The sequence below is a fragment of the Salvelinus sp. IW2-2015 genome, linkage group LG16 (assembly GCF_002910315.2).
Source record: "Salvelinus sp. IW2-2015 linkage group LG16, ASM291031v2, whole genome shotgun sequence".
NCBI lineage: Eukaryota > Metazoa > Chordata > Actinopteri > Salmoniformes > Salmonidae > Salvelinus > Salvelinus sp. IW2-2015.
This window is the reverse complement of record NC_036856.1, coordinates 774,934-794,918: the sequence shown is the minus strand read 5'-3', so window position 1 is coordinate 794,918 and position 19,985 is coordinate 774,934. Positions and strand designations below refer to the sequence as shown.

The 19,985-nt window shown below is 41.7% G+C and overlaps 1 protein-coding gene across 12 annotated transcripts in view; it reads right to left on the bottom strand.

Annotated features, from left to right (window-relative positions):
* adgrl2a (adhesion G protein-coupled receptor L2a) overlaps nt 1–19,985 on the bottom strand; it is a 199,614-nt gene that overhangs the window by 54,543 nt on the left and 125,086 nt on the right. For 6 of the 12 annotated variants that reach the window (XM_024003753.2, XM_024003751.2, XM_024003759.2 and 3 more), the window contains 3 exons: nt 18,939–19,048; nt 12,540–12,554; nt 10,558–11,358 (listed from right to left, as the gene is read on the bottom strand). In XM_024003753.2, coding sequence (XP_023859521.1) covers nt 10,558–11,358; nt 12,540–12,554; nt 18,939–19,048 — 926 coding nt within the window. The remainder of the gene's footprint in view (nt 1–10,557; nt 11,359–12,539; nt 12,555–18,938; nt 19,049–19,985) is intronic. The other 6 variants (XM_024003752.2, XM_024003755.2, XM_024003761.2 and 3 more) reach the window with 2 other exon arrangements.

Sequence of the window (19,985 nt, the reverse complement as noted above, 5' to 3'; positions counted from 1 at the left end):
TGAGGTGTCTGCTTGGGGGGGGGGTTACACGACTGTGATTATAATCGAAGAGAATTCTTTTGGTAGATAATGCGGTCGGCATTTGATTGTTAAGGAGAATTCTAGGTCAGGGAACAAAAGGACTTGAGTTCCTGTATGTTGTTATGATCACACCACGACTCGTTAATCATAAGGCATACATCCCCGCCCTTCTTCTTACCAGAGAGATGCTTGTTTCTGTCGGCGTGATGCGTGAAGAAACCAGGTGGCTGTACCGACTCTGAAAACGTATCCCGAGCGAGCCATGTTTCTGTGAAACAGAGAATGTTACAATCTCTGATGTCTCTCTGAAAGGCAACCCTTGCTCGGATTTTGTCTACCTTGTTGTCAAGAGACTGGACATTGGCTAGTAGTATACTCAGGAGTGGTGGGCGATGTGCCCATCTACAGAGCCTGACAAAAAGACCGCTCCGTCTGCCCCTTCCGCGGCGCCGTTGTTTTGGGTCACCTGCTGGGATCCGATCCATTGTCCTGGGTGGTGGACCAAACAGAGGATCTGCTTCGGGAAAGTCGTATTGCTGGTCATAATGTTGACGTTAAGTTGACGTTGCTCTTACATCCAATAGTTTCTCCCGGCTGTATGTAATAAGACTTCCTGGGGTAAAAGTGTAATAAATAATAAATAAATAAACTAAATAATGCATAGTTTCCTAAGAACGCGAAGCGAGGCGGCCATCTCTGTCGGCGCCGTAGAAATGGCAGTAGAATGGCCTTATCGAGGAGCTCATTGACTTCCAACGTGCACCGTCATAGGATGCCACCGTTCCAACAAGTCAGTTCGTAAAATTTCTGTCCTGCTAGATCTTCCCTGGTCAACTATAAGTGCTGTTATTGTGAAGTGGAAGCATCTAGGAGCAACAACGGCTCAGCCGCGAACAGTTATTGTGCTTCCAGAGGCAGTTTGGAACTCGGTAGTGAGTGTTGCAACCAAGGCCACACAAACTCACAGGACAGGACTGCTGAGGGTTGAAGCGCGTAGCGTGTAAAAATTGTCTGTCCTTAGTTGCAACACTCACTACCGAGTTCCAAACTGCCTCTGGAAGCACAAGAACTGTTCGTTGGGAGCTTCATGAAATGGATTTCCATGACCGAGCAGCCGCACACAAGCCTAAGATCATCATGCGCAATGCGAAGTGGTGTAAAGCCATCCGCCATTGGACTCTGGATCAGTTGAAACGTGCTCTCTGGAGTGATGAATCACGCTTCACCATCTGGCAGTCCGGACGAATCTGGGTTTGGCGGATGCCAGGAGAATTCTACCTGCCCCTTAGTTCCAGTGAAGGAACATCTTAACGCTACAGCATACAATGACATTCTAGACTATTCTGTGCTTCCAACTTTGTGGCAACAGTTTGGGGAAGGCCCTTTCCTGTTTCAGCATAATGCCCCCGTGCACAAAGCAAGGTCCATACAGAAATGGTTTGTCGAGATCGGTGTGGAAGAACTTGACTGGCATGCACAGAGCCCTGACCTCAACCCCATCGAACACCCTTGGGATTAATTGGAATGCCGACTGCGAGCCAGGCCTAATCGCCCAACATCAGTGCCTGACCTCACTAATGCTCTTGTGGCTGAATGGAAGCAAGTCCCTGCAGCAATGTTCCAACATCTAGTAGAAAGCCTTCCCAGAAGAGTGGAGGCTGTTATAACAGCAAAGGGGGGACCAACTCCATATTAATGCCCATGATTTTGGAATGAGGTGTTTGACGAGCAGGTGTCCACATACCCTACATGACCAAAAGTATCTCCTTGTTTGATGTAGGCTCCTGTTTTGCTGATTCTCACTGGTTTTTGCTCTGTAGAACAGGGGATTGTTTTACGAGCACCGCAAAAAAAAAGGGAAATTAATTCACTTAGGCAATAACAAATGTTTCAGAAGGCTGTGCTGTTACTTTGCCTTGTTAATTCAACAGAATTGCTGTCAATATGCAAGTCCTAAAAAACATGTATACACGGATGACACTTGTTATGGAAAAGGCCCTTGATGATCCTATTTGTGAGTTTTGCATTCAGGTTTCTAAAGGGAGATTATGAAATGGATGACCATTTGAATTAGACTGCACATACCTAAAGATGCTCCAGAACTTTAGCAACTACAAGTTATTTTTGAAACCTCCCGCTTTGGGCTGGTGGTGTCAATGTGTAATTCATACATGCATAATCTATGAGCAGAATTTCCTCAATTGAATGTAACTGTTTTTCTGGAAACTGACATTTTCTCAAAATTTGCCCCCACTTGAGCCAGTCCCCTAGCAATTAGAGTTCAACCCCCTCACCATATGAGCAAAAGGCACATGATGCACCCACAGCAGAACGAGAGAGAGAGAGCAATGACGTGGTGCACAAATCTCCACGTATGCAAAACATAGTACGCAATTTTCTTTTGGCTTGTGAGCACTACTTTTTGAACTCCTGGCTAAAAACTATACAAAAGTACCGGAGAATCTCTTTAATAAAGTTGGACACAAATAGGCCTACACAATGTTTGTGCTTCTCTAACCCTTATTCAAATGTTGTGCTATTCAAGTTGATGCAGTTTGTTGGTCTGTAATTCTAACATCTATATAATCTCATTACCTTAATGCCGAAGATTCCTTTAATCCAATGAAAACGGGGAATAATTAACGCTACAGGTATTCAAACGGACACTACTACCATGCTGTTGCTGGTTTGCAGTATACTGTGATGGCTATCTTTGGATAGGCAGCGGTTCGTCCCAAATGTTTATAGTGCACTTCTTTCGACCTGGGCCCAAATGGCTCTGGTCAAAAATAGTGCACTATATAGGGAATAGGGTGCCATTTGGAATACATCCATACTCTTAGGGGTTATATTTATTGTTTGTTCTGCTGTGGCAGCAGATTCCTCCTGTCATACATCTGTAACATATGCAGATGAAATACGTGTTTTGTACACCTGTGAATCCCTCCTGTACAATTTCCTTTTGATTACAACTCAAGCAAATCTCTCTCAGATTGGAGAAACCAGAGAGGATCCCCCAATTAATGTCTGTCTAGCACTCAAGCCCAAGAGGGACCTTCAATTAACTGTCATGGAGTTACGAGTGTAAGGTAGAGATATCCTCCAAAGTGCTGAGAATTGTCAAACATGGACACATTCATAACCTCTTTATGTGATCGCCGCCCACGTCTTTTTGCCTGGAAACATATTTTTATCGCTCGGTTATTACTACTGCGGGTATAGGGCATGGGTTTCATCTGAGATGATATGACAATAATCCAGGAGAGGAAGGAGAGGAGAGAAAGAGAGAGAGGAGAGGAGGGGGGGAAGTGCTGTCTAGTGTTGTCAGAGCTGCATCGAGCATAGATTGGACTTTTCCAGGCCTCACCAGTCTTGGCGGAGTTGAAAAATGAAAACTGACAGCGAGTGTGTCTTTTATATTATGCTTAATGGCCGCACTTACGATGTGAACCGCATGGTTGTTCACATGAGTAATGCTTCATACACGTTATCAGGGGCTGTTTATCTGGAGAGAGAAAAGGGAGGAAAACCGATAGGGAAGGTTTGTGAGACCAATGTTTCAGATAATTCGCACATAAGAGGTAAAATAGTATTTCATTTAATTCGTACCAACAATTGCTTGTCACTGAAGAGAAACCAACAACATTGTGTCAAATAAACCTGCTGAAATGATCCTCCCTCTGCCTTTCTGGTGCAAAACTAAAGGGGTCCTTTAAACACAGGCTTTTATCAGTTGTGAAATATGGGTCCCAGGTGGTAATCAGCTCCTAATAGAAGAGTAAAAGCAAACAGAAGAAGTCAACAGAGGCACAAACAATTAAAACCCTGTTTCTCAGATCAAAAACGAGCCAAGTTCAGCCTTTGTGAAAGGGCCAAGAAAATTATACCAGGAAAATAAACTAATAAGCCATCTACTTCAAAAGTAATTTGAAAAAAATAATTAACCCCTTATCGGCTACAGTGAACTGCACAGGGTTCCGTTTACCTGAGCTGTAAAGATGGAAGTGATAACCTCTTATCCAATCCTTGCAACCAAGTGTCAGATTTGTGCTAAAGTGCACACTTTAACATCGTCCTATGTATTCATTAATTTCCCTGGGCTTTCAGTGAAAGATTCATCTGGAAATTAGACTTGCTGATTGTTGTGATAAAATGTCTGCAGTAAATTCCAATATCCTCCTATCATAACAATAACACACCTGAAAAAAAATGAAATACCATTGTTTGCTTCAGAGATATCAGCAATATAAGCAATTCCTGAAGATTTATTTTCTAAGAGTAATGTACTTGTGTTTATAGGTCCATGTCTGTGTCTAAGCGAACAAAACCTAATAGCTGTTAGAGGTTGTCTCGAATGGAACACATACGTTTAAGTACAGAGAGCAGACACACACACAGCAGCTGCCAGACTAGAGACTGCTTTTTTTCCCGCTCAGCTTTCTCTACTGTACGTGCCTCACATTTCAAGCATGAACTCAGAGTGCAAAGAACTAGCCTACATTTGGTGCCATACACACGGGGTGTCTATTTCAGAACATCCCCAAACACACAGACAGACACAGACATACAGGCAGGCAAACAAACCACCCAGCAAAACATCCATCCACACACACACACACGTGCACACGCGCACACACACACACACATACACACAGCCCAATGTGAGAACAAATATTCTCAAAGGCACAATAACAGTTAGTGGACTGTATAGACATCTCAATAATAATAATAACTTCAATATGCATTGTTTAAACCGTGATCAAACATGAGACTGGGCTGATCCTTTCAGCCATACCTCAGAGAAACAGTAATCATCCTCTTACGTAAAACAACTCTCTGTGACATTGTGAAAGGTAACCCAAGGCTGAGGGTTGCCCACATATGCTGTCATCACACATCATTTTGCAGCAGTTTGTTTGGACTATATGACACAGTCGAGGTCTAGTTCAACATGATGTAACCCGAACTGTTAAAACGTATTACCTTCAGTGTTGGAATACAAAATATCATACATGTGGATGCTTGGAAGTGCATAAATTGTTCCATGTCTTACGATGAGTGCAATAATAGCACCGTTTGGGAATGTGTGGAGGGAAAACTTTAAATCGATCACATTTTAGAGAAATAGCTGACATCCAACCCCGTGTATCAAAAAATACACTTCTCAGAATTGAGACACTTTTCAGATTTGAAAAACCTATAAATCTTCAACCAGGGACATCCCTACTGTATATTAATAAATAGGATCCAATGGAAACGCATTGTGAAATCCCAGTACATCTGGGAATGAGCCTGCTAGAACAGCCCTTGTCGGCTGAATCACGACTGAATACAGAAATAATATAAAAAGATATGGACTCATTTGGAGGAAGAAGTGAGGAGAATCCTGAGAGGGAGAGGAAAAAGCCTCAGAGCGGGTGCCGCGCAGGGGCCGGGGATCCGTCATTGAATTAGCATGTTCCTCCTATCATCAGTGCAGATTGCGGAGGTAATTCATTCCTCCATTGCTAATGCAGAGGAGGGGAGGCAGTGTGGACGCTGCAGGCACTGGCAGGGACGTGAGTCTGGAGAGTAACGGGAGTATAGAAACACTGCCTCTGGGCAACAGATTGGCTTGCTGAAGTCTAATGCTGATCCTGGCCAGCAGACTAAGCCAGACACAGGCCCTGTTCAAATCATAATACATAATAATAGAATCCACCCTTCCATTCTTGTTTCCTTCAGGTAATCACAGATCTATAAGTGATTGGATAGGTGAAAGCAAGTTCGCCACCCACTTTTTCCCCCCAATCCAACCAATTCTGGTTATGTGATTACTTCAAGGAAGTGAGGTAGGAATGATGCATTTTCTACAGGGCCCATGGCAATGCTGCTCATCTACAGGGACATGGGGCTATTGACTATGGAGAACAATGGCTCTCGCTATCAGCAGCCGCAGTAAGACAGGCGACAGGATCGTCGACGTGTGTCCACACCAGAGAGAGAGAATGTGGGAGGAATAAAAATTGCAATTTTCCACATCAATACGCTCTCCCTTTCAAGTGATGTCCACTCGGACGCCGAGGACATGGGGTTGGTTTTGTCAAAACAAACAGTGTCATCTTTTGCACATTTTTCCTCAGCACCTTGATCTCTGATCCGGGATAACTCTGGAGCATGTAGAGAGGGGCCTTCGCTGTTAGCATGCAGAGCACCTTGGCTCACTGCGAGGCTGTGCCTTACACATTCAATCCCCTCTCTCTCTCATGGTGTTCTAGGTATGTGCACACGTGCAGCACCCATTTCCATCCATTCTGTGAGCAGACCTACATAGAATGGTAGAATGGCCCACATTTAAGAGGTAGAGGAAATTATAGAGTTGATTGGAAAGCAGTGAATTCACCTGAAATGTGGGGTGAACTTACTTGGCCATTTGCTTATGTGTTACAGTTAATGTATTAGCACGGTTTTCTTGTATTGTGCTGTGCACTCATAAAATAACGCAACAGCAGGCCAACGTTCGGCCACATAGAGATACTGGTGAGCTAATTGGTAAGTTGTGTCACTGGCGGCATGGCGCGCACCTTATAATTTACAATAAATTGGGTCATTTGGAGCCGTAAGAGCAGCACTTGCAATTTGAGGCTCGCCAGATGAAATTGCATACCAATGTATTGACATCTAAACAATTAAGAAGCAGTTGGTGAGTTGTGTGGGTCTTAATTGGCGCTCAGGGGGATTTTTTTTATGAAAGCAATCAGCAATTTCATTTTACAACTCAGGATAAATAAAGGGGTTCCCCAGCTAGGCCTGACCCGTGTCCCATTGAGCTTCTAGACCGAGGCCCAATGTTCATCGCTCAGTCAAAAAGCTGCTTTTTAGATGCTTACTCAGAGAATTTAGACAATCTATCTGTGCTTTGGATGCATAAACAGGCCTTATAATTGTGTGCCCGATGAGACTTCTAGGGTAATGTCTTATTTAAAGTAATCGTCTCACTAACAGGAGCTGATGGAGGAACGCCTCTTTTTATGAGCTGTTACATGAACGCCGTAGTGGTTTAAAAAGAGCTGTGACGCCATGTAATGTAACAGTGGATTAGAGTTCATATGTGAGACACATCTGGGTGTGATTGGTCATGAAAAGGTGGCTGACCCATTTAACTTTAGGGCTGTGATGGTCATGGAATTTTTACACTTTGTAGTTAATGTTAACACTAGATTAAATGTTTCTGATTTAATCTGACTAGATTAAATGTTTCTGGCACATAGTTGTTTTTTAGGGGTAGTCGCTCTTTACAAGGTTATAGGGTAATTGTGCCAGCCCTATTTAACTTACACTTCCAGTCACTGCGTGTTGGATTCGACCCCATCCACTCCCACCTGTCAGCGAGATCCCACAGGCTGATTCTCTTACATTGACATAAACAGCATTCGCACTAGACAAGGCCCCGATCTACCAGGGTCAAAAAAAATAAATCCTTACACAACTTCATGTGATTGAATTCTATGTGTTAACAAAATCTGTGATATAGTTATGTTGTAACTTGAATTTAGACACCAATAGTGAGTAATGACTTTCTAAACAGGTACATTTGACTTGATGTTGTAAGAATAGGGCTGTCAAACAATAAAAAAATGTAATAGAGTTAATTGCAGGATTTGCTTGCAATTACTCACAAAATCCCGAATTTGCTCAATTTCAGCTGTAATTTACGAATTTTTATACAAAGAACATTACAGGAATATTGACTGTCTAAAGTATTGGTTAGCAAAATTAGGTAAATTGAGAAAGCACAACCTTCCCTAACCTCAATGTCAATTAGTTTTACATGGCAATGTAGACTTTAGTTGTATAGATTATGCATTTTGGATGTTTAATCATGATTGCGATTAATCATGATAAAAAATTGTGTGCCCCAAATTTTTTAAATTAAAACTCTGATAGCCCTAATAATTGCCTGAAATTACACAGTAACAATAGTTTTTTACTGAGTTACAGTTCATGTAAGGAAATCAGTCAATTACAATAAATTAAATAATCCCTAACCTATGGATTTCACACATTTCGCACAGCCATGGATTGGCCTGGGAGGGCATAGGTCCACCAACTGGGGAGCCAGGCCCAGCCAATCAAAACAAGATTTTCCCCACAAAAGGGCTTTATTACAGAAATAAATACTCCTCAGTTTCATCAGCTGTCTAGGTAACTGGTCTCAGATGATCCCGCAGATGAAGAAGACGGATGTGGAGGTCCTGGGCCTGGCGTGGTTACACTTGGTCTGCGGTTGTGAGGCTGATTGGACATACTGCCAAATTCTCTAAAAAGACGTTGGAGGTGGCTTATGGTAGAGAAATTAACATAAAATGATCTGGCAACAGCTCTGGGGGACATTCCTGCAGTCAGCATGTCAATTGCATGCTCCCTCAAAACATGAGGCATCTGAAGGCATTGTGCTATGTGACAAAACTGCACATTTTAGAGTGGCTTTATTGTCCCCAGCACAAGGTGCACCTGTGTAATGATCATGTTGTTTAATCAGCTTCTTGATATGCCACACCTATCAGGTGGATGGATTATCTTGGCAAAGGAGAAACGCTCACTAACAGGGATGGAAACAAATATGTGCACAACATTTGAGAGAAATAAGCTTTTTGTGCATATGGAACATTTCTGGGATCTTTTATTTCAGATCATGAAACATGGGACCAACACTTTACATGTTGGATTTATATTTTTTGTTCAGTGTAGTTAGTGTTTAGGCCTAAGGGTATAATGTAGGTATCTTGCATCCTAGACGAGCCCCTAAATAGGCACTATGTTACAGCCCAGGTTCTCTGTGCTGTGGGAAGAGCTAAGGATGCTTGTTAGACACACGTTTGACTGAAACCCAGTCTTATTTTGTACAGTACCTTTAAAGTGCTTTAATTTCTATATTGGCATTCAATGTGCATTCAACAGATGAGTTAATCAACTGAGCATTGCAACTCTATTCCATGAATCTGCAAAAATGGTATTGAAACCATATGTGTTTCAGTTCAATGTCTGGCTTTTTATAGCCGTATAACTTGGAACTGTAACAAAAATATTTTAATACTTCTTAGATTTAACGAGGTGACAAGTGTTTTTGCTACTACCATTACCATAGCTGTCTGTAAACAGAAATGTAATATACTAGCTGCCTTTCTGCTGATTGTCACCTATTTGTACTTGAGTATCTGTTAATGACAAACTATTTGCCAAATGGGAAATCGGAAAAGAAAATGACATTTTGCTTGTAATGCTGCAAATATTCAATCAAAATCCACAAATACCTCGTTATTGGCTAAGGAGAAACTTCAAACAAGTTGCTCATGGACAGCAATAAAGGAAAATGAGTGCATTTTCATCTTCCTCCCCTTGATTACTTCACTTCAATCCAGTGCACCCACTGCATACTAATTTCCCCCTAAGGGTCTGTATCTAAACTTAGGAGAAGTTATTTTCTTACACTAAAGCCTGTCTGGCTCTTACTATAGTGGGCATGTTCCACTGGTTGAACCCAATTTAGCCTCCTCAGCCCTATCAATACAAAAGTGGGCTAGCAAATAGATGAATAAATATTGAGCTGTGGTAATCTGGAGGAAAGTTGCTTGACCTCCACGCTCATCGCCGACTGTATGGAGTATTACATGGATTTAGGACTCGGGGTGAGGAAGGGGATTAGGGTAATTACAGTTATTATATGCTCAATGTAAAGACTATCTGGGGCCTAAGCGGCCTCATGTCCATTTTTTGACAGTTAAATTAAAAACATATTCATCTGACATGACCCGAGTGATTGATCCCTTCCCCGTGTTCTCTGCCTCCTCTTCTTCCAGAAGACACATTGTTCCTCATACTAGCATGATAGTGTGAACTTTTTTTTTGTCATTTAGCAGACGCTCTGATCCAGAGTGACTTACAGGACCAATTAGGGTTAAGTGCCTTGCTGAAGCGAACATCAACAGATGTTTCACCCCGTCAGCTCAGGGATTTGAACCAGCAACCTTTCGGTTACTGGCCCAATGTTATTAAACACTAGACTACTTGCTACCTGAACGGTGCCCGATGGGGATTAAGGGTTTCTGTACCAGTGGGAATAACACTTTGTACCTGTCCAGGAAGGTATGATTCCAGTGGTGGGGGTAAATTTCCTCTCTCTCTGGGAGAAGAGCTGGTGGCAGCAGCTACCCCCACAGGCCTTCCTTTGCACTGGGGACGTGGGGGAACGCCCGCACTGTAAACCCAACTAAATCCCCCGATACTGATCCCTTATGAGATGGTAAGTGGGTCTGTGATGTTGTTTACTGCTGAGCAAGACTACTTCACCCCGAGAAGCTTCATGCACTCCAAAGCTTCCGCAACATATCTAACACATATTAAATTCCAAATAAACAAATCTGCCATCCGTGACACTTGACACGTAGGCAGTGGAATACCCAAGGAATATCAACACACTTAATGGCAGCTAAATTCGCAATGTCACAAAATGTAATTTACCATTATTGTGCGCTGAAGAAATGAGATGCTGCTTACCATGAGCGGGATCGGGTGGTCCGAACTCCAGATTATATCTCAGGATGTAAAAATTATTCCACACGTATAGCTGGTTATCTCTGGGATTGTAATCCACAGCTGCGATATACTGGTACTGGTTGGGAAAGTGGATATCCACATACTCTCCACGGTTCTGTTTGGTATTGTAAACATAATCTATTAAGCTTTTGCTGACTTCACTCTCGTTATCTTCATATGTGGACCTCACTACGTAGAGTACTCCACAGATCATGAAGGCATTGGAGGCCGATCGCTTGTCATACGTCGTCTCCCAGGTGGCCTCGAAGCGCAGTGTGTAAGGGTTCAACTGGCTGATGACCATCATGCCATTGTTCTGCTCTGTGGCGTAGATTACCCACAGGCCGTTCTCATCCACGGCCAGGTCGATGTCCGTTTTCCCACCCCACTTGTAGGGTGACGTGTCATGATAGTTGGCGTTATTGATGATGGCCTCGCCGCTTTTGATTCGGGTCCGTATGTCAAACTTTACAATGTTGCGGGTCCTCTCCTTGTTGAAAAACACGGCCCCATCGTAGACCACAAATCCAGTGCCGTCCACCCGGTGGGGGAGCTTGTACGTGATGGTTTGCCGGGCGTTTTGGAAGTCGTCGAGGGAAGAGTACTCAATGAGTGTGTCTGTCCGGTAAGGAGTCCAAGGCATGAAGTAGATTTTGTCACCGGCTTGTAGAGGGTCTTTGCACCATGACCCGGCTTGCTGCTCCGCTTCAAAGAGAAAGGAAGGATCACCGACAGCTTTCAGAGTCCCAGGGCAAACAAAAACTAGTGATGGGGGAAGAGTAAAATAAGAAACAGATTTAAGTCAACAAATCCATGTGAAACGTAGCAAAATAGCAAAAGACAATGTCAAGATATCTCTAATTTCTCCATTTTGTTTTACGGGTTGTCCAAAAAGAGAGTGGGGACAAACACACATTAAAGTGCCCAAAAGACAACTACAGCTATAACCAATGTTCACAAGCAGTGTGGGGAGTTTGGTTTTGTGCATAGAAAGAAAACAAGGAATAGGAAAGTTGTTAAGCAAATGTATTGTATATGAAGTAATAACATAACTTTCTGAAACAAAAGAAGCCTTGCCTCTTAGACATCTACTGTAGGGGAATAGAAAACAAACGAGGGGGAGAATAGAACAGAACGAAAACCAAACAATAAAATCCTGTAAACAAAAAAAGCAGGCAACTAAAGTCATTTGGCAACAGACAGGAGGTTTCAATCGAGAGCAGGATTCAGCAGGTCTGAAAATGTGTATTCTGAGACATTTGCCACTTACACCACTCTTTTTTTACCATATACCTGAGAGGTTTGTTGTTGTGACAAAAATGATGCAAATGTCCTAACCATTTAAAGTTACAGGTGAGCGTGTTCTTGAGGTGTTTTTTTGTTGTTGCTCTGAGTATGTGCATGAATCAAAGGAGAGAAGAGCAGCAAGTGGCAGGATAAGGGATGAGGGGGAAGAGGGAAGGGATAAGGGGGAGAGGGAAGGGATAAGGGGGGAGAGGGAAGGGATAAGGGATAAGGGGGGAGAGGGAAGGCATAAGGGATAAGGGGGGGAAAGGCGCTAAGAGAGAACAGGACATTAGAACCAGTAGATTTCAAAGGACCAGAAAACACTGTTACCATGGCATGCTACGGAGAGGGGTTTGGAAGCCAGGCAATAGGAGATTGGGCTGAGTAGCAAAAGCACCCAGGGGGATGGGGGAATAAACCCCTATGGACTCCAGCTACTACACTCTGCACTTACAGCTGTACTGCTGCTCGTGTTTTATCATATTTTATTCTATAAATCAGTCTCACTCCCATCGTTGCAGTTTACGGACTACTGTTATACGGGGAATGTGTTTGTTGCTACTGCCTGCTATGGGGTTGGCACACCGTAGTGGGGATAGGAAGATTTACAACCGTATGCCACAAAACAAGGATCTTGGATTGTGTCAGTTATTTACCTTTTTGCTCCACTTCTATTTTAAGCATTGGAAGAGAGAATGAAAGGGGTGCAAGGGAAAAAAAGAGATTAATATGAATTAACTGTCATCTCTATGGTTACATATGCAGTAACATATAATGACACATGTGAAAAGATAGGCGGACCTATTTTGAGAAAGGAAAGAGAAACAGGAGATACAGTAAACACCACCAGACAGCGCAGACGACCCCCTATCTCGAGGGAAAGATTAAGGTTAGGACACCCAGAGAGGTCCAAATGGACAATGTATGGAGCTTTGGCCAAGTGTTAAGCTTGGTTTATAGAAGGTTGGTCAACCACACTTGGCCACAACAATGTTCATTTTATATTCAGACCAACTGTCTGTAGGCTGCTAGTGTGACTACCGGTGTCACTTTTGATAACATATACACTATTTTGACTTTTGATATATCTGGATGTAACCATTGAACATCAGACAATAAAATAATGTTAATGACATTGCTGTGAATTTTGATGAACAGCAATTGACCAACAAACTATAAGCCAAGTAACTCTGCTGCTAACAGAGTAAATTATTAATATCATATGTCTATCAAATATTTCAAAAAAAAAAAAAAATCCAAACTCAATTTACAGTTTAATAACACTATTGAAAGGGGAGCTGAGGCCTCCCGGGTGGCGCAGTGGTCTAGGGCACTGCATCGCAGTGGTGCCACCAGAGACTCTGGTGTGCCACCAGAGACTCTGGGTTCGCGCCCAGGCTCTGTCGCAGCCGGCCGCGACCGGGAGGTCTGTGGGGCGACGCACAATTGGCCGGTAGGGATATCCTTGTCTCATCGCGCACCAGCGACTCCTGTGGCGGGCTGGGCGCAGTGCACGCTAACCAAGGTCGCCAGGTGCACGGTGTTTCCTCCGACACATTGGTGCGGCTGGCTTCCGGGTTGGATGCGCGCTGTGTTAAGAAGCAGTGCGGCTTGGTTGGGTTGTGTTTCCAAGGACACATGGCTTTCGACCTTCGTCTCTTCCGAGCCCGTACGGGAGTTGTAGCGATGAGACAAGATATTAACTACTAACAATTGGATACCATGAAATTGGGGAGAAAAAGGGGGTAAAATTTTTAAAATAAAAGAAAATAAAAAATAAAGAAAGGGGAGCTGAGTCCCATAAAAGAGGAATCTGTACATTGTCCTTTTAAAAACAATCTGATCACCAGGGTCGTGTTCAGTAGGCAGAAACTGGAGACTTTGTTTTTACTGAAACAGTGAGGGGCTACCTGGACTTGAGTAACACTGATGAGAAATATAAAGGTTAGTTTTCCGTAAAAAAAAAAATTTTCAGGTGCATGCCGTAAATGGACATGACCCAGGTTTTTAACACAAATACCAAACACAACACTTTCTTTGTGCTAGCAACAAACAATGCAGCACTAGTTAAAGAATTTCTGTCATGAAACCAGAGGTCTAAAATAAGTCCTATAATCGCAATTTATAGTTAAACAGTTTGGTTCAAAAATAGAGCCTGCAGTTCAGTTTACTGTACAACATTGCAGTGATCCTACCCTTCATAGATGTTCCAAGGCCTATTTCATTAGTTACAGATTGATATAGAATCTATGATACACTAAGTTGGTGATTTAATATTTTTGCACCAAGGCTTCCTGTCACGTTCCTGACCTATTTTTATGTTATTTTGATTATTGTTTAGTTGGTCAGGGCGTGAGTTGGGGTGGGCATTGTATGTTGTGTGTGTTTTGGTTAGTCTATGGGTGTTGTATGTGTATGGGATAGAGTTTGTTAGGTTGTCTAGTTATGTCTATGGCTGCCTAGATTGGGTCTCAATCAGAGACAGCTGTCATTCATTTGTCTCTGATTGGGAGCCATATTTAAGGTAGCCATAGGCAGTAGGCTTTTGTGGGTAGTTGTCTTGTTTAACGTTTGTTGCTTGTCTGGGCACTTGTGTTATTTAGCTTCACGATCATTTGTTGTTTTGTTTGTTTGTAATAGTGTTTTCGTTTCATGTTCATCTTCGTTCGTTTAATTAAAAGAAGATGGCTTATTTTCCTCATGCTGCGTTTTGGTCCGTCTCTCCTCCACACGATCGTGACACTTCCGGCACCTTCTGAGTATGACAAAAACAAACCCTGGAGCATCTGCTGACATTTGTGGTTTATTTCCCCTCTCTCCATTGAGGAAGTAAATAATCAGTTAAAATAACTACTAAAAGTAGTGTGTTACAGTTAGAGAACAAAACAGTGGTGTAGCAATGCTTTGACATTCACCATGCATTAAGTTGCAAAGTAAACATTGCACTTAATTAGTTGTGTAAATTGAGGTTCACGATTAGTAGTGCAATTTGACTTTTGGATTGATGGTGGATTGACTCATTTGCTAGTTCATCGATCTGAAATTCGTATTGAATGAAACACAATAATGCTAACCAAAAGGTGCAAATAGCGTTAAGTGTCACATACGGTGATCTGTTTTCATATAAAGACAGCCTATTAGTACTCTAAAGCAAGAATATAATACAGATTCTATGAGCTGTTAATTTATCACAATGGGACATTGAGTAGAAAAAACAATCAATATCAATAGCAAAGGTTTCATGAGGCTGTCAATTTAATCAGATAGAATACAAAGATGCTTTTATAGTACAATGCATGCTATTTTACTGTTCTAAAATATATCCCTCAAGTGTGTAGAAAAGTGTGAAAAGAGAAAGAATGAAAAAGGAGAGAAAGAGGGAGAGGCATAAGCATGCCCTCCACTCTGCAAAAATGCAAGTGATTCAAGTGTGAGGAAGGCATGGTTAAGAATGAGCAGAGTTCTGGCTACCTACAAGATTAAACGGCAGAGACGCAAACAAATGAACAGACAGCAGACATTCTCAGACACAGCCAGCCAGATAAAAATTGAAGAAGACGGAAATCTGAAAAAGGAGAGGAGACAAGATGGAAGACCTGAGCAGACATTAGTGTAAAACTAAAAAGGTCATCAGAAACTGGTCAGTAGAGGAACATAATGAGAGTCAGGGAGCCAAGGAAGTCTCCTGCAGATTGCACAAGGGAAGAAGAGAAGTGAATAACATTTAAAAGAGCAGCATTTCAAAAAGCACCGTAAACCCTGCCATCATTATCACCAAAAATAGCAGTAAAGGGGTCCCTGTTAACTTATTTTAAGGTATACACCTATAAATAACATGAATGTTCAGTCTTTATTTAATCATTACTCTACTTTAACCTTGACTTAGAACAAACCTCTCTATTTGCTGGAGTCAGAAGCTCCTTTGATTTGCATGTCATGTACTTTCTGGAGTGACTAGACTGGTGTATTGGCTGCAATCCATGGCCTCAGAAGCCTGCTGACCACATGTAGACTCAATCAGTGGCTCCAGTCTCGTCCGGAGGGCAAGAAATTAAATTGGATTAAATTGGGGAATAATGCAATCTCTAAATAATATAATTGAGCAAAGCAAACTACACTACTAATGTCAGCAAATGTAAAGAGTAAGTTCTCAAATGTAAATGTGATGGAACATAAGCTGAAGCATTATGCCTATTTTCTTTGCCTGATTAAAATACTTATGTCTGTTTCTATATTGTACCGTTTTGGAGGATAGCTATGATAGCAGACGATGACATAAAACAAAATTAGGTCTGACTGCTTTGGAATCCTGTTAACATATGTTTGCATGCCTCTGCATTTTTATAAGGTGCCGTAGAAACAGTCATGGCAGATTTTGTCTCGCTGCTTCGATGCAGAATGCAAAGAATGATGTTAATGAAGACTTGTATGTCACTTTTTATATCATCCTGGCAATTAACACAGGCAATTCAGAGGGCTACTAGATGCCAGGTGAAGGCCCAACCCACATCCACAGACTAAACACAGAGATAACGGGGCCTAATGAGGATAGCTCTTGACATGAACCAAATAAGAACAAGAGGTAGATTTATGGAAATAGAGGTTATACAGACCCAGGTATTTTAACCATATATATGGCGGAAATATAGGTTTTTGTTGGTATGTGCTACTTTGAAAGATCCAAGACGTAGCGAAGATGGACCAGTTCGATTTGAAGGCTTGTTAAAGAGAAGTAAATACATTACACAGCATATTACATCAAACCAGTGGCAAAGGTAAAATGTGTTAGATATATTCTGAAGTAAGATTGTCAGTTATGTTGCAGAGGCTCTAGAAGCCTTGCTTTAGTCTAGAATGATGATGCATATGTCTACTGGTCTTCACTCATCTCACTTGTGGATTGGCCTAATAGGGGTTTAATATGTTGACTTGAGAAATATATTTCCTAGGACCTCTCTAAGGGCCATATTTATTCATAGTTTGAACCAGGTCAACGTTTTTAATCAAAATATCTTCATGTTCACCATATGATTTGCTCCCTCTGGTAAAAGTGGTAATATCTCTGCACTTATGCGGAAGCTTACTAAATATTGCCCAGTGAAGGCAATTCTTGGCTCGAGACAAATCTGATACTTCAGAGTTTAAAGATGGTCTTAAGGGTAGTCACTGGTCACTGGTTGGGTGCTTGTGAGGAAAGACAAGGGGTTGGTGGGGGAAACACGACCAAACACAGCACTGCCCCATGGAACACAGTCTACAACAGCACTGGGTGGTCTAGCTGGGTGGGGTAACACTAAAAAAAGGGCTGGACTGGGGGGGGGGGACACTAAGAACTTACCAGGGCAGTTGATATACGACACATTCTGTATCCTCGGTCCTATTTTGGGCGGACATGGACCTTTACGGAAATTAAGAAGCAAAAAGATGGCGCTACATGCATGGACTCTATGGATCAACCAAAGAGTATAGAGAGGTTTGCTTGGGATCTTTTCCAAAAATCTACCTACAGCTGGGATTCAACAACCTCGTAGTTCCTTTGACATGTTGCGAGGGAAGTTTGTCTCCTTCCTTCCCAGAAGGGACAGGAACCCCCCCCAAAAAAATATTGAGGGTGTCTAGGTGGACCTTGGGGTTAATCCTATGATTAAGGTCTCAAGCAAAACAGCAAGAGACGGATCGATAGTTCCCTATAACTTTGAGACAAGCAGAGCAAGATCCTGAAAAACAATACTGGGAGAGGGATTTTCAGCTAAAAAGAATGAATTACGCTGTGCTTTCGTAGTTTAATCCTATTTTTCATTATTACATAGTTCATTGATAATCTCGGGTCTTAAAACATTGGAGAGGTCAAACTTGAACTTGTAATGAGGTTCGTATTCTAATGTTGTTCGCTTAGCTATTCATATGAACATTCTACGGAGTGGTTAGAGCAGGAATACTGGCTTTGGGTCGTGTAGACTATAATTATTCCAGATGCTCTCAGACGCTCTGAAATCATTTGAGTAAGTGGTCAAATCTACACGATGTACATGTTAGTAGGTTGAGCTCACAAACACATTAACAGCTAAAATAGATTTGTAAGCAGCTAGTAGAGCTGGATCATGCTCAAATCATTGAAAGGGAAAATCCACTCAAAAGCTATCTTTTAAGTATTTCTTTCATTAGTCCACTGTTGATACAGTCCCAAAAACGTTTCGCATGTCAACAGTCAAGTTTTTAAGATATTGGACTTTCAAGAAGCAAAGTATCACCGGCCACATCATCATGACTGCATCAACAGTGGAGGACTGAAAAAAAATGACTCAAATATTGTTTTGAGTGGATTTTCCCTTTCTTTTCAATTCCCTGGCAATTCATTGCACTTGCATTTCAACAACATTATTAGGACAAGGGTTCAGACAAGGGGTATCTATAGACTGTAGATTATTTTGGAGCTAAGTCACAATGAATATTTTAGCATCCAAGTGACAAATCTTAATCCTATCATTTAATGTGATACAATCACCTTGTAGAATTATCTAATTGGAGGCATTCTGTTTTCCTTCATACGAAACATCTGTTTAACAGATCTCAACACCTGTTGTTCAGAAACTACATAGAACCATTGCAATGAGCAGTGGTGATTATTTTGCTGATATCAATCCTAGGGATGCATCCCAAAGTGCACCCTATTCCCTATATACTGTAGTGCACTACTTTTGACCAGTGCCCTATGGAGCCCTGGTCAAAAGTAGTGTACAAAAAAGGCAATAGGGTGTTGTATCTGAGGGATGACTAGATCACACCATTTATTGTATTACTTTAATATAGCCCTCCACTAACATCGTCATATATTTAAAACTTACCCCAGCACGGTCCATTGACAAATGGTGTAGAGATAAAACACTGTATATAGATCCTCCCTAGGAACCAATACTCATGCAAATAATTTGAATTTATCTTACACTAGAGTGTAAAGAGAGATACATTATAAAGAAAGTGAGAGAAATTATAGAAAGAGAGCCAGAGAAGAGGACAGAGAACTGTTAAATGCATGATGGAAAGTTCATACTTACTGTAGGGAACACACTCATACTGGACCTCCAGGTATTTGTAGGTCCCTGGACAGGGATCTGGGAAGACATCAGAACCTGTGATCACTATGCACTGGGTTCGATTGTTGCACCTGGAGGAAAATAAGAGAGAAGCCATTAATAAAAGGCAGCTTCCCTTAACAATCTGCACACTAGTAATACAGTACAGTTATTGTTGTTCTAATAATCAATAAGTGCAGACAAAGAAAATAGCATCCTATGCTCGGAGCAAATGGCATTGTTCCGTTCCTTGTCAATGCTTCAAACTTGACTTAAAAAGAGGCAAGAAAATAAAACGATGCATGCGGCAATTGCAAAAATCGCTGAAGTTGGAGACTGACATCTCCCTCACTAACTTTAAGCATTAGCTATCTGAGCAGCTTACCGATCGCTGCAGCTGTACATAGCCCATCTGTAAATAGCCCACCCAACTACCTACCTCATCCCCATATTGTTTTTATTGACTTTTCTGCTCTTTTGCACACCTGCTCATCTACCAGTTCATTTGCTAAATTGTAATCACTTTGCTACTATGGCCTATTTATTGCCTTACCTCCTTACTCCATTTGCACACACTGTATATAGATTTTTCTATTGTGTTATTGACTGTACTTTTGTTTATCCTATGTGTAACTCTGTGTTGTTTTTTTGTCGCACTGCTTTGCTTTATCTTGGCCAGGTCGCAGTTGTAAATGAGAACTTGTTCTCAACTGGCCTACCTGGTTAAAGAAAGGTGAAATTAAAAAAAATTAAAAAATACAACGGTAGCCCTTAACATAAAAACATTGATAAAAAATGCAATGACCTCCATTCGAAACCACAGACACATACACTGTACATTTACAACCATGAAGCAATAATTGCATTTTTATGAAGATAATGGTATTATATTAATCCTTTTAGCTCTGCTATTCAGTTATAACAATGTTATACTCAAGGTCAATAAATTCTGTTTGATGCTTGGGCATGGTATCCATTACTCAATAACATTGCATGTTTCTATCAGCAGGGGTGGTTGACAATGTAATT